Source organism: Cucurbita moschata, unplaced genomic scaffold (genome assembly GCF_002738365.1).
Source record: "Cucurbita moschata cultivar Rifu unplaced genomic scaffold, Cmos_1.0 Cmo_Scf00005, whole genome shotgun sequence".
NCBI lineage: Eukaryota > Viridiplantae > Streptophyta > Magnoliopsida > Cucurbitales > Cucurbitaceae > Cucurbita > Cucurbita moschata.
Genome location: NW_019268521.1, coordinates 6,252,830 through 6,264,713, shown reverse-complemented (window position 1 = coordinate 6,264,713; position 11,884 = coordinate 6,252,830). Strand labels below are relative to the sequence as shown.

The window sequence follows — 11,884 nt, the reverse complement described above, 5'->3', positions numbered from 1 at the left end:
TTTTTTTTTTTTTTTTTTTTTTTTTTGCCCCAACTGATCTTCTGAAAAGACGTTTACCTGAAAATTAGCCACTGTCTGATGGTCGTTTACTAAGCCACCAGACGCCTTGACCACTAATAACTAGCAAAGGACGACCTTGGTATTGGCTTGTAAAGTTACCAAAATACCCTCACCGAGAATCGAAACCAATGGATGAGAGCCGTAATATTTTCGTAAATAACCTGCTTTCCCCTCTACTGCAGCGTCAATACCGGTCAATAATAAATAGCAATTTCGAATCAATTCGCGCCTTAGGGTTTTTACCTGGCGTCCGCATCCATAGAATTTTGTGGATTTCATCTCACTCCCTTCTATCAATTCTGTTCCACGGGGAGGTTCTACACGGGCCGAGCTCGTAACTAATTTGAAAGGTTCGTTTCTTTAATCCTGACCTGCGGAAGTTTTATAGATGGTGTAAGCGATCCAGGTTGCTAGAAATAGGTTTCGATTTAGTTTGTATGTGATTGATCTGGTAGAGCGAGGTTCCGTAATTGTCATTTTATTGTCTCCTTTTTCCCGTATTGTCGTTGAATTTGCATCTATTATTGGGTTTTCATTTTTGAATACGTGCGTTATGGTCTATCTTCGTTATATTGTTAATGACAAGTGTATTTACTCTATTTATGGGTTGGTCTTGTGCGTTTCATCTTGTAGTTCGTGGGTCGTCTATGAATATTTTTTTGAGGAGAGAGAAAGTTATGTAAGTGGTGTTTAAATGTTTCAATAGTTCTACTGCTGTGGTCATTCGGAAAATTCATCTTACTTGGCATATGCTATCAAATTCTATACTCACGCGATTGGGTGATGGTGATTTTAGAATCTGAGCGTAGCATGTATAACGCCAGAAGTTTGAATGCCCATTCTCACGTGTTGTTCTAATTGAAAAAAAAAAAAAAAATCGAAATAAACTTGTTCATTTCTTTACTCATTTGGTGAACTTTTGACCGGGCAGGGCTAATTTTCTTGAACATTTGGACATACTGATCACGTGAAGTAATATGCATCGAGTACTCTGAAATTAGATGTGCTGGGAGGAATGGTACTTTTTCTCATAAAAAGTTGTAGTGGTTTTATTCTGTGCTGGAGAAGAATCAAAGGGAGGCCCGTCTGTTTACGGGGCTAATATGCCATCTTATATGTCAAAACTACGAGCATCCGTTCAAATTCTAGGGTGGGAAGGCGGATTTAAAGGTTCATTGGAGCTGCTTTTTGGGCATCAGAAACTGTTGTGTGGCAATTCTAGTCTATTTCACTCGGTTCCTTATTCCTCACTTACAGAGTTGCATGCTCTCTTAAGACCTGGCACTATTTCGGGTGCTAGTTCAGAGCTAGTCAATCGCAGGAAGAATATCTCAGCTCTTGGAGCAATTTCTCGCACATTTTCTGTTCCTTCTGTTTCAGGCCCTGCATTTCAGACTTGTAGGTATCACATTGATTGTGCCGTTGCTGAATCCAATCAATTTTCATCTCACAGCAAGTGTCGAGACAAACCAATGGCTGCTTGTGGTTCTAAAGCTACACTTGGTGAATGTTCTTTTGGTAATTCAAGTTTTAGAAATGCACCCTCGTCTTCTTCAGCGATCAGTGCTAGTATTTGTTTTAACAATAGAAGTGTTAATAGATGTCGGAAAGCCAGCATGAGTTTGAAAAATCAAGAGCAGCCTAGCAACAATGTGATATATGGATACTTCACTTATGACGTTGCAAAGAGGTTTTGCAGTAGTTACCTACATACTATGTCGGGAGTCGGTGATCTTCATACTTCATCAACTTCTCAGTTTTCAGCTGGTTCTGCCCCCAATGTGTCATTTGATAATTCTGCACGGGAGGAACAACCTGTCAACTCTACTGATTCATCTGAACAGTATGTTCTACTTGATCCCTTAATTTAAAATGAAAATATTATAATTTAAGTGCTTAGTTTAGATTGCATCTCGACTTTGGTTTTAACTTACACTATTGACTTTATATGAATGCTGTCATCAAATGAACTTGTTCTTGCGCTCAGGGACTGCAATGATCCCCCCATGGACTTGAATAGTTTGGAGATGTGTCATATTCATTTAGTTATTTGGTCATTCCATTCTTATTGGTCCAACTATTGAGTGAGGATAAATTGTGAATAACGGTGACTTGTTCTGCTTAATCGACATTTTTGGTTATTCTGGTTAAAATGAATCCCTTGGTTTTATGAATTATATAAATGTATTTTATTGTTTTCGGATTTCATTATGGAATTCTTGTACTTGGTGAGTATTGCCGACACAGTATGCTGAGGTCCCCTTCCCTTTTTCCTAGTGACGATGTGCAGTTTGGAGGCCAAGTGTTCTTTATTTCTAAATTTCCTACTATGTTCTCCACAGGAATATCTCGATGGGCAAATCATTGAAACTGGTTTCTGGATCATGCTATCTACCCCATCCTGATAAAGAAGATACTGGAGGAGAGGATGCTCACTTTATCTGTGTAGATGAACAGGCCATAGGGGTGGCTGATGGTGTGGGTGGCTGGGCAGATCTTGGTGTTGATGCTGGACAGTATTCCCGAGAACTTATGTCTAATTCAGTTAGTGCAGTTCAGGAAGAACCCAAGGGCTCAATAGATCCAGCTAGAGTCTTGGAGAAGGCTCACTCAAAAACAAAAGCCAAAGGTTCCTCCACTGCTTGTATCATAGCGCTAACAGAACAAGTATGTTGATTCTTATTGAGACCAAATTCCCTGTTTTGAATCTCTAGATTCTTGATTTGGTGCAATTACCTGTTTTGTTTTGTTCCCTGTTTTGTACAATTACTTGCTCATATATTTTGTCTTGCAAGGATGCCTGGCAGTTCTTTTATTTTATTACTGCACCATAGGTAATAATGTAAGGCCTCACTGCAGGGTCTCCATGCAATCAACTTAGGAGACAGTGGATTTATGGTGGTTAGAGACGGATGCACTGTCTTTAGATCTCCCGTGCAGCAGCATGATTTTAATTTCACCTTTCAATTGGAGAGTGGAAACAATGGAGATCTGCCTAGCTCTGGTCAGGTTAGTATGCTCATCAGCTTCTTTGCCATCTGTAGTTATCTTTCTTCTTCTGATTTAGGAAATTGGTCATATTTTTAGTGAGTTAGTTAACATACGTACTGATGCATTAATGTCAGATTAATTGTTCTCTTCCCTTATATCAATCTACCATTCGAGATAATAATATGGAAGGTAGTGTATGGCAGAAACCTACATAAATATGTGAATAACCTCACAGATTATACAGCTTTGTGACTTCTTCACGTATGGTTTACTTTAACATAAACTTAACCTGGGAAGTAATATCCCTCATGTCTTGGTACGAGTTGGGGAAAGAAGCATATTATGTCTTACCCCACTCTGCTTTTGTACATCTTTTTCTTCCAAGTAATACTATGTTTATTCTTTAATCATTTGCTTGCTTGGAATCCTTTGCTTTTGTTTTTCCCCTTAGTTCATACTTCAATGTTAAGACATTGAACGGTTTTGTTTACATTTTTAGAAATAGAGTGAGCAGAGTTTGCAAACCTTAAAAACGAGAGTAGTTGTTTTTTTACTCTTCAGCAACAACTTTAACTTGATAATGATGCGAGTATTGAAACTGATTCAGGTTTTCACAGTCCCTGTTGCTCCTGGAGATGTCATAATTGCTGGCACCGATGGACTCTTTGATAACTTGTACAACAACGAGATCACTGCAGTGGTGGTTCATGCCATGAAAGCAGGCTTAGGCACTCAGGTGACTGCCCAGAAGATAGCTGCTCTTGCACGCCAACGAGCTCTAGATAAAGACAGACAAACGCCTTTCTCCACTGCTGCTCAAGATGCTGGATTTCGCTATTATGGAGGCAAGCTTGACGACATCACAGTCGTCGTGTCATATGTTACGCGCTCTAATGATAAGTGAGTGCCCTGAATGTCTTCTCCAACACTTGCATCTGCACGCTTCTGTATATAATCTTTGTAGCATAACCATTAACAATGCTTATTGCATCTAAGCATATTTAATTGAACTATCTATCTCAACTCTTTACATGTTGTAGAACGAATGACCTCGTTTGTAAGTGAAAAATCAGAGGTGTGAGCCTCCCCAAGTCTGGGCGGTTGTTTCTCTGTTTTCTACTTCCATCTGAAACCTTTTGTGCTCATCGGATGCGTAATTGAACAATACCAAGGTTAAGGGTTTATTTTGTTGTGTTTTTCCTCCCTGGTTTCCCCCAATTTATCGCTTGTTTCTCCCAAATTAACAATCTTCTACAAGGTACCTCTCTAACACGTTAGATCGTTTTGTAATAAAAGCGTGCGAGTTTTCTTGTAATGAATTTTGGTATTGGTGGCAATGTTAGGATGTTAGAGATTAAATTAGTAGTGTTAATAGGACATTTAATCTTTGGAGTGTAGTTGGTGAAGTTGACGAATTCAATTCAATTCGAACAATTTGAACATAAATTAGTCGTTTAGATGATAAATTACCCATTTAGAGTAAATTAGCTTGGGAGAGGAATATTGACTTTTTAGTATTCAAAATTAGGTGGAGGCGTGGAGGGCGAAGTTAGGCAAAGCAACTAAACCAACGACGAAAGGAAAGCAACTGCAAAATGATGAACATCAACATTGGATCTTCTTCTTTCCCTCCTCTACGCCCATCTCTTTCCCATTTCCTCTCCCTTCCTGCGCCTCCTCTCCCTCTCTCATCCCAATTCCAATGACCAAAATCTCCGGTGCCACACGGTAAACGGAAACAATCCCATTTCTATATATATATATGGATTCGTAGCTCTCCCTTCCATTTCTATAAAAATCCACAGCAATCCATTCAACTCTCTACTCTGCTGCTTCACTCACGCCGTACTACGCCTGATTTCTCTATGGCCGGTCGTAAAGATAAATCACATTCAGCTCGCGTGTCTCGAGTCGTCATCGCCATCGCAATCGGAGTTTTTCTTGGGTGTTTTTTTGCTTTCTTCTATCCCCATGGACTTCTCCGCTCTGATCTGCCTCTCCAAAACCGTCGACTCGGGAAATCGGAGTTACAGGTTCGATGCTTGTTGCCCTAGTTCCGGTTTCTGTGCGATTCTGAATTTTATACCGATTTAAATCCTCATTTATTGTTTCTGATTGCGACGTGAATCCGAAACTTCATATCAATAAGAGAAGAATTATAATTCATTTTTTTACATTGGGGCGAGTGATTTAATTTTAACCTTCAAACTTCTAATCTAGTTTAGTGAAATTAAGATTTCTGGGTAGTATGCGCGTTCCTGTGGCTGGATCAGTTCGTCTGGTGGCGGTGTTTACTTTTTAGTTATGTGTGTTGTCATGGCTGGGTTTGTGTATTTCTCTCGAGTCTTTACTTTTTTTTTTGGAAGATATTATGAATTATAAAAAATACCCTTGAAGTCTGTCATTTGTTTAGAAAACATCCTATCTTTTAATTTTTCATAAATGTTTCAAAACACGCGAGGGTTTAAAATGTGAGACGATGAATATTTAGTTCTTGGTCATGTAAACGTTTCAATATGGTGACATTAAAAGGTAATTTTAAAATTCACTCACCGAGATAAGTGTTGGGTAAAAATAAATCTAAAACTCAATTTTGTTTCAATTTCGAGTGATTGAGTCTGATTGTGGGTGGAGTCCTGACCCAATTTGAAGTGGCTTTGGAAGTTTGTTGGAGGCACCATTTGGTTTATTATCTTAAACTTGCTTAGCACTTGAAAGATTGACTGCATTGAATATTTGATGGAATCTTTAGTCTTTTAGGGATCATGAAGGAAACTTTTTGTACTTCCTAACCTTTCTTCTTTTACAGGTTCAGTCTTCTTCCCCGTGCGAATCTTCGGACCGGTTCAAGAACCTTAAAGCCGACGTGGTTTCAATATTAGGGAAGAACTCCGTGTTGGAGAAGCGTATCAAGGATCTTGCGAGGGAGCTGAAGATTGTGGAACAATTAAAAGATCATGCTCAGAAGCAATATTTGGCGCTTGGCGAAAATCACAAGGCTGGTCCATTTGATAGTGTCAAAGGTCTTAGAACAAATCCCACCGTAATCCCTGATGAATCCGTGAATCCTCGATTGGCAAAGCTCCTGGAGAAAGTTGCTATTCAGAAGGAGCTGATTGTGACGCTTGCAAATTCTAATGTTAAATCTATGTTGGAGATTTGGTTTACCAGCATCCAAAATGTCGGTATACACAATTATTTGGTCGTGGCTCTGGACGACCAAACCGAAGAGTTCTGCGTATCCCATGATGTTCCTGTCTACAAGAGAGATCCAGACACGAGCATCGACTCGGTGGGAAAGCAAGGAGGCAACCATCAAGTCTCTGCATTGAAGTTTCACATTCTTAGGGAGTTCTTGCAACTGGGATACAGTGTTCTACTCTCAGACGTTGATATCGTCTACTTGCAGAACCCTTTCGATCATCTTTACCGCGATTCGGATGTGGAGTCGATGAGTGATGGTCACAACAATATAACAGCTTATGGATATAACGATGTATTTGATGAACCTGCCATGGGTTGGGCTAGATATGCGCACACTATGAGAATATGGGTTTACAACTCTGGTTTCTTCTTCATTAGGCCTACACTTCCTTCATTGGAGCTTTTGGACCGTGTTGCTGCTCGGCTTTCTCAAGAAAAGGCATGGGACCAAGCCGTTTTCAACGAGGAACTCTTTTATCCGTCTCGTCCCGGACGTGACGGTCTTCATGCCTCCAAGAGAACCATGGACATGTATCTCTTTATGAACAGCAAGGTACTTTTCAAGACTGTTCGAAAGAACCTGAATCTGAGACAGCTGAAACCCGTTATTGTTCATATAAATTACCATCCTGACAAGTATGCTAGAATGAAAGCAGTCGTCGAATTCTACGTCGATGGTAAGCAAAATGCTCTGGATCATTTTCCAGATGGTTCTGAATGATGAAACGCTCTTCCAACAAGCTTTACCACCATTGCTTGATACAATGCAGCAGCTGCCACAAGGAGGAGTCATCTGATCATCATCCCATGACTACAAAACATTCTCTGTTATTTCCTTTTCCGAGTTTTTTGTCGATGTATTTATGGAAAGAACATTTGTCATCTGTAACGATAAAGCTCAAATTGAGAGACTTTTCTTCTGCAATAGGAAAATGTCATTACATATGGGTCGACATTCTTGTTATTTCATGTGTTTTTAAAAGGCTGCTGCTCATGTAATGTGATGACAATCTCAACTGTGATGACAGCTGCTTGTCTTTCCTAACTTTTGGCTGTGTCTGTAGGGACTTTCGGATTAATGAACATCACAAGAATTTCTGGTTAATGGTCACCAAGAGAATATTGTTTGGCTGATGCAGATGCTGTCCGCAGCCTAATGACCTTTCTTGGTTTGGTTTTTGAGTTTTTCTCTTATCCACAAAATCAAATCTTCTCCAACAGCTTGTGTGGTTCTGAATCCCAGATGGCTCTTTCCGCAGCCCCACTTCCGTCTTCTTCTGTCTTTTCGTTTTCACTAAGCTCCTCCGCTAAATCGTTGTTCCATTTCCCTTCAACTTCCTCTGCCACTGTTTCGAGAGAAACTGAGTTAACCCGTGAAAAAAACTCGCGGGTTCTCCGTTCCCGCCATTTGTTATTTCAAATTGAAGCTGTTGAAGCTAGGAATCTGTTAGATGGGGCTCGGTTAAAGGGAAGAAAATGGAATCGGACGATGTTGATTTTCACGACGTGTTCGGTGGCCCTCCGAGGAGGCGGTCGTCCGTTCATGAAACGCGGTACAGCTTCTCCGAGACGGTGGATTCCTTCGCGTTGAAACGTCGCGATGATGAAGCACCGTCGGGCCGGAGTAGTCGCTGGTCTGGTTTGAACGAGAAACCGGTGTTCGGGGAAGAAGGTGTCCACGGGCGGCGATTTCCGAGCAATGATTTTTACGACGATATCTTCCAAGCCGATGAATCGGTGAGTTCTTCTCCTCGCCGTCATGAGCGTGACCTTTTCTCTTCGACTCCTGGTTCGGGGATTCTAAGTCCTGCTAGACCTCTTCCGCCGCCGGTAGAGCCCTTCGGCAGTTCTTCCCTCCCTGCACAATTAAGGTTCTTCTTCTTCCGTTTCTTGATTTCATAAATGGGTTTCATTCCAAGATTATATTGATGGCTAATTTTCTAAGCGTTAATGTATGGCTCTTTGATTTGTGGCAGCCTACCCTCAAGATTGGCCAAAGGGACTGATTTACCAGCGTTTGGATCGAACCCATCAAGAAACAAGGACGGTGGCTTGAATGGAAGCCATACAAATTCTCCTAGGTTCACTCTTTCCAGATTTTCTTCAAGCACATCAAGCCATCGTTCTGGTCTTTTGTCTTCTGAATTCCAAGAACGTGGCAGTGAGGAAGCATCATCCTTTAGAAAGTCTGATAGTAATGCTATGAGTGGAAACAGTTCAACGAAAGGAGTAGATAGTTTAGAGGATTCTAATGGTAGTGGTCAATTTCAGTTCCATTTCTCCATTTACAAATGGGCAAGCAAAGGGGTGCCTCTGATGATGCCACTGAGAGGAGGGAACGGATCGAGATCAAGATCAAAGACTATGATCCGAAGAAGCTCGAGCTCGACCGATAGGGTAGTGAAGAATAAAAATGAGATGCATTCCCCAACATCAACTATACAGCACATTGATTTTCCTCTCGTCTTTCACGAAACTGCAAACGTCGATGACGAAAAGGGAACGGGTTTACTGCCTGACATAGCTGGTGTTGATCAAAGAAAGGCTGGTGGAAGTTTTGAGGAAGCAATTTCAGCCGCTCCTTCAGAAAACTTGAGCAGACAAACTTCACTGAGAAATTCAAAAATGAAGACACCTAGTTTCCTAAGTGCAGACATGGAATCTGGGCATAACATTGGCAGAAAGAAAGCTGGGGGGAAAATTTCGGAGTTCGTTAAGATTTTCAACCAAGTACCTGCATCGAAACCCCGAGACGTAGTCGATTTAGCAAATGATAGCTCTACAAGGAAACAGGAAAGTGCTTCAAAAGCTCAAACAGAAGCAACTGTCAATAAAATAAGGAAGGATGAGAAACCCAAGCTGAATAAGAACACAGATGCTTCCACCAAGGTACTCTCTTTTGCACCATTGAAGATAAGAATTTGCAAGTCAAAAATATTTTTGATGGACCTCAGTTTTCAATCTTTGTAGGGAGATGATGTTTCCAAGCAATCAGTGGATGATCACTCTGCTAAAAAAGCTGCTAGCTACAGAAGTCCAGCACCAAACACTGGTTAGTGATGCATCTCTGCTGTGTACTTCATAGTTTCTATCAAAGATTCGATGATCCATTGCATAATACATTACTTCTTGATGTCAGTTCATGTTCCCGGTGTCGCAAAGTCTACAACTCCGGACGTGGAGGAGCCCTTCCAAGAGCATTTCTCGGTATGTTCATCCTTGCAAAAATGAAGCATTCCTTATATAAGCGTGTGGAAACCTCTCCCTAGTAGACACGTTTTAAAACCGTAAGGCTGGTGGCGATACGTAACGGGTTAAAGTGAACAATATCTGCTAGCAAATTACATCAAGTATATGTGAATACGAAACAAGAAACGTGGTGGAATGCTTTGTACCAATTAATGGCCAACAATCTAACGAGCTGATTTGGTTGGTTTATGACAGGTAAAAGAATTACCACAAGACTATGATGATTCCAGAGTAACAGACAATGGTCGTGAAGGATTACAAGTAATGCATCTCACATTAAGTACATGTATTATGTTCATTGCAGCAGGTGGGGAAGTAAGCTGATAAGAACTTGTCACGATGCAGGCTATCGATACTAAAATACGACATTGGTCGAACGGGAAGGAAGGGAATATACGTTCGCTGCTGTCAACTTTGCAATATGTGAGACTGTTATCTTATTAACTCTGTTTGTTGTTCGTTCTTGAGGTCGATGCTCGACATTTCTTCAATTTCTATGAACTGTTCTTTGATGTATGCAAGGTTCTTTGGCCTAAGAGCGGATGGAAGGCTGTTCCTCTGGTTGATATAATCGATGGACATGCAGTTAAGAGATCTTATCAGAAGGCTTTGCTGTACCTTCACCCTGATAAGCTACAACAGAAGGGTGCTTCATCAGATCAAAAGTATATTGCAGCAAAAGTTTTTGAAATACTACAGGTATTCAAAAGTTACAACCAAACATGAATTCTATGATATGATCAAACAGTTCTACTTGCTTGTCTTTTGACAGAACCTGATAATTTGAGCGTTTTAAAGAGCCGGGATTTCTGATTTTTCTTTTTGAGTTCTACAATATGTTCGGGTGGAGTTTCGAACTTTTGACCGTTAGATAGAGAATAGAATGCGTTAACGATTTGAGGTATTGATTGGGAGTGCGTTTCATGTGTGTTTAATAGCTCAATATTGTTCTATGGATTCATGTAGGAGGCTTGGACTCATTTCAATACGCTGAGTGGACAATGATATATAATCGCGGCATTATGGGAACTGTGATTTTGGCAGAATGGAAGGCAATGAGGTGCACACAAAGAGATGTCTCTATAAAGCTTTTTAAAGTGTCATTTGCATTTGTTTACATACAAAATCCAAATGTCCTTTAATGAAGAAAAATAATTTAAATATTTTTTTTTATTATTTTGTTATCACAATCGGTTGAAGATTGTTTTGAGATACTTGTCGCTTTGGCTCGTTACGTTTCGTTGTCAGTTTTACAGTTTTAAAATGCATATGTTACAAATGGTATCAAAGCCAGAGACACCGAGCAGTTGGTTAGAAAGGAGAACAAAACATTCCTGGTAAGGACGTGGAAACGTCTTAAAATCGCGAGACTGACGGCGATATGTAACAGACTAAAACAGACAACATCTGCTAGTAGTGCTAGTAGTGAAACAGTACGAGAACTTTTGAAAAAACCAAAACAAAATTGGAAGTTTATGAATTTTATCAAATGTTTTTTCAAAATTTATTATATAAAAAACACCATCCATATAATAGGGTGGGGGAGCGTGAATCAATATGCAGGGGCAAAATTGGAAATATGGTGGATTGGTGTGGCACGTTGATCTCACGTGTGGGCACTTTTAGTGGTTTGTTCCAAAGTAGGCCTTCCAATTTCCCGTGAAACAGAAACTAATTCACGTTTCTGAGTTTGGGCCTTGAATAGATGGGCTTGGGGGTTGGAGCCCATGAATAAGGGGATGAAATGGGCTGAAAGCCCACAAAGGAAGCCCATTAAATTAAAAAAAGTTTGTAGATGATTTTGAGTGGAGGCGGGTGAGGTAGCCGTTGGTTACCCACTATTGTTGTTCTTTTTGTGCTTTTTATTTATCTATCTATCTATTTATTTATTTTATTGTGTTTTCTTCCCAAAAGGGCAGTTCTTTTTGCGTTTGTCTGGTAAGGGGTGAGGGAGTTCTTTGGATTCTTTTTGCCTAAGCTATCCCCCTTCCCGCCCCTGTATTTCTACTTCTTCCTCAAATGCACCCCCCAAATTCCATTTATACCCTTCTACATGTTTGCAAGTCACCTTTTACATTTTTAAAATTTAAATTTATAATGAATCCATCCATTTTTTTTTAGGTCTTACAACATTAAAAAGTTTAAGAGTTTATTAGAATAAAATTAAAAACTTAAATACCTTTAAGAGGAATGCATGGTAAATTATAGGTTTAAATACCCATTTTGATTTCTATTTTGAAGAATTTTGATGGGTAATTTCAAAAGAGTTTAAATATGACTATTTTAGCCTTTTTATTTACAATATTAACAAAAAATTTACACACAAGGTAATTCCTACACTTTCAACAAATTTAATGAGTACGGTGTGGAAGAAAAAAAT

General features: G+C 39.9%; 3 protein-coding genes across 3 annotated transcripts; all 3 read left to right on the top strand.

Annotated features, from left to right (window-relative positions):
- The first annotated feature begins 279 nt into the window (after positions 1-279).
- Positions 280-4,239, top strand: LOC111443538 (probable protein phosphatase 2C 55). Its single transcript, XM_023081391.1, has 5 exons — positions 280-410; positions 992-1,903; positions 2,403-2,727; positions 2,920-3,069; positions 3,659-4,239. The coding sequence occupies exons 2-5, from the start codon at positions 1,164-1,166 to the stop codon at positions 3,953-3,955; spliced, it is 1,512 nt and encodes a 503-aa protein (XP_022937159.1). The 5' UTR covers positions 280-410; positions 992-1,163; the 3' UTR covers positions 3,956-4,239.
- A 327-nt stretch (positions 4,240-4,566) lies between these two features.
- LOC111443452 (arabinosyltransferase RRA3-like) lies at positions 4,567-7,208 on the top strand. The gene is made up of 2 exons (XM_023081264.1): positions 4,567-5,084; positions 5,861-7,208. The coding sequence occupies exons 1-2, from the start codon at positions 4,917-4,919 to the stop codon at positions 6,974-6,976; spliced, it is 1,284 nt and encodes a 427-aa protein (XP_022937032.1). The 5' UTR covers positions 4,567-4,916; the 3' UTR covers positions 6,977-7,208.
- Positions 7,209-7,364: 156 nt separating this feature from the next.
- On the top strand, positions 7,365-10,667 carry LOC111443451 (J domain-containing protein required for chloroplast accumulation response 1-like). Its single transcript, XM_023081263.1, has 8 exons — positions 7,365-8,126; positions 8,232-9,144; positions 9,226-9,307; positions 9,395-9,462; positions 9,700-9,765; positions 9,850-9,927; positions 10,027-10,203; positions 10,471-10,667. The coding sequence occupies exons 1-8, from the start codon at positions 7,732-7,734 to the stop codon at positions 10,507-10,509; spliced, it is 1,818 nt and encodes a 605-aa protein (XP_022937031.1). The 5' UTR covers positions 7,365-7,731; the 3' UTR covers positions 10,510-10,667.
- The last annotated feature ends 1,217 nt before the right edge of the window (positions 10,668-11,884 follow it).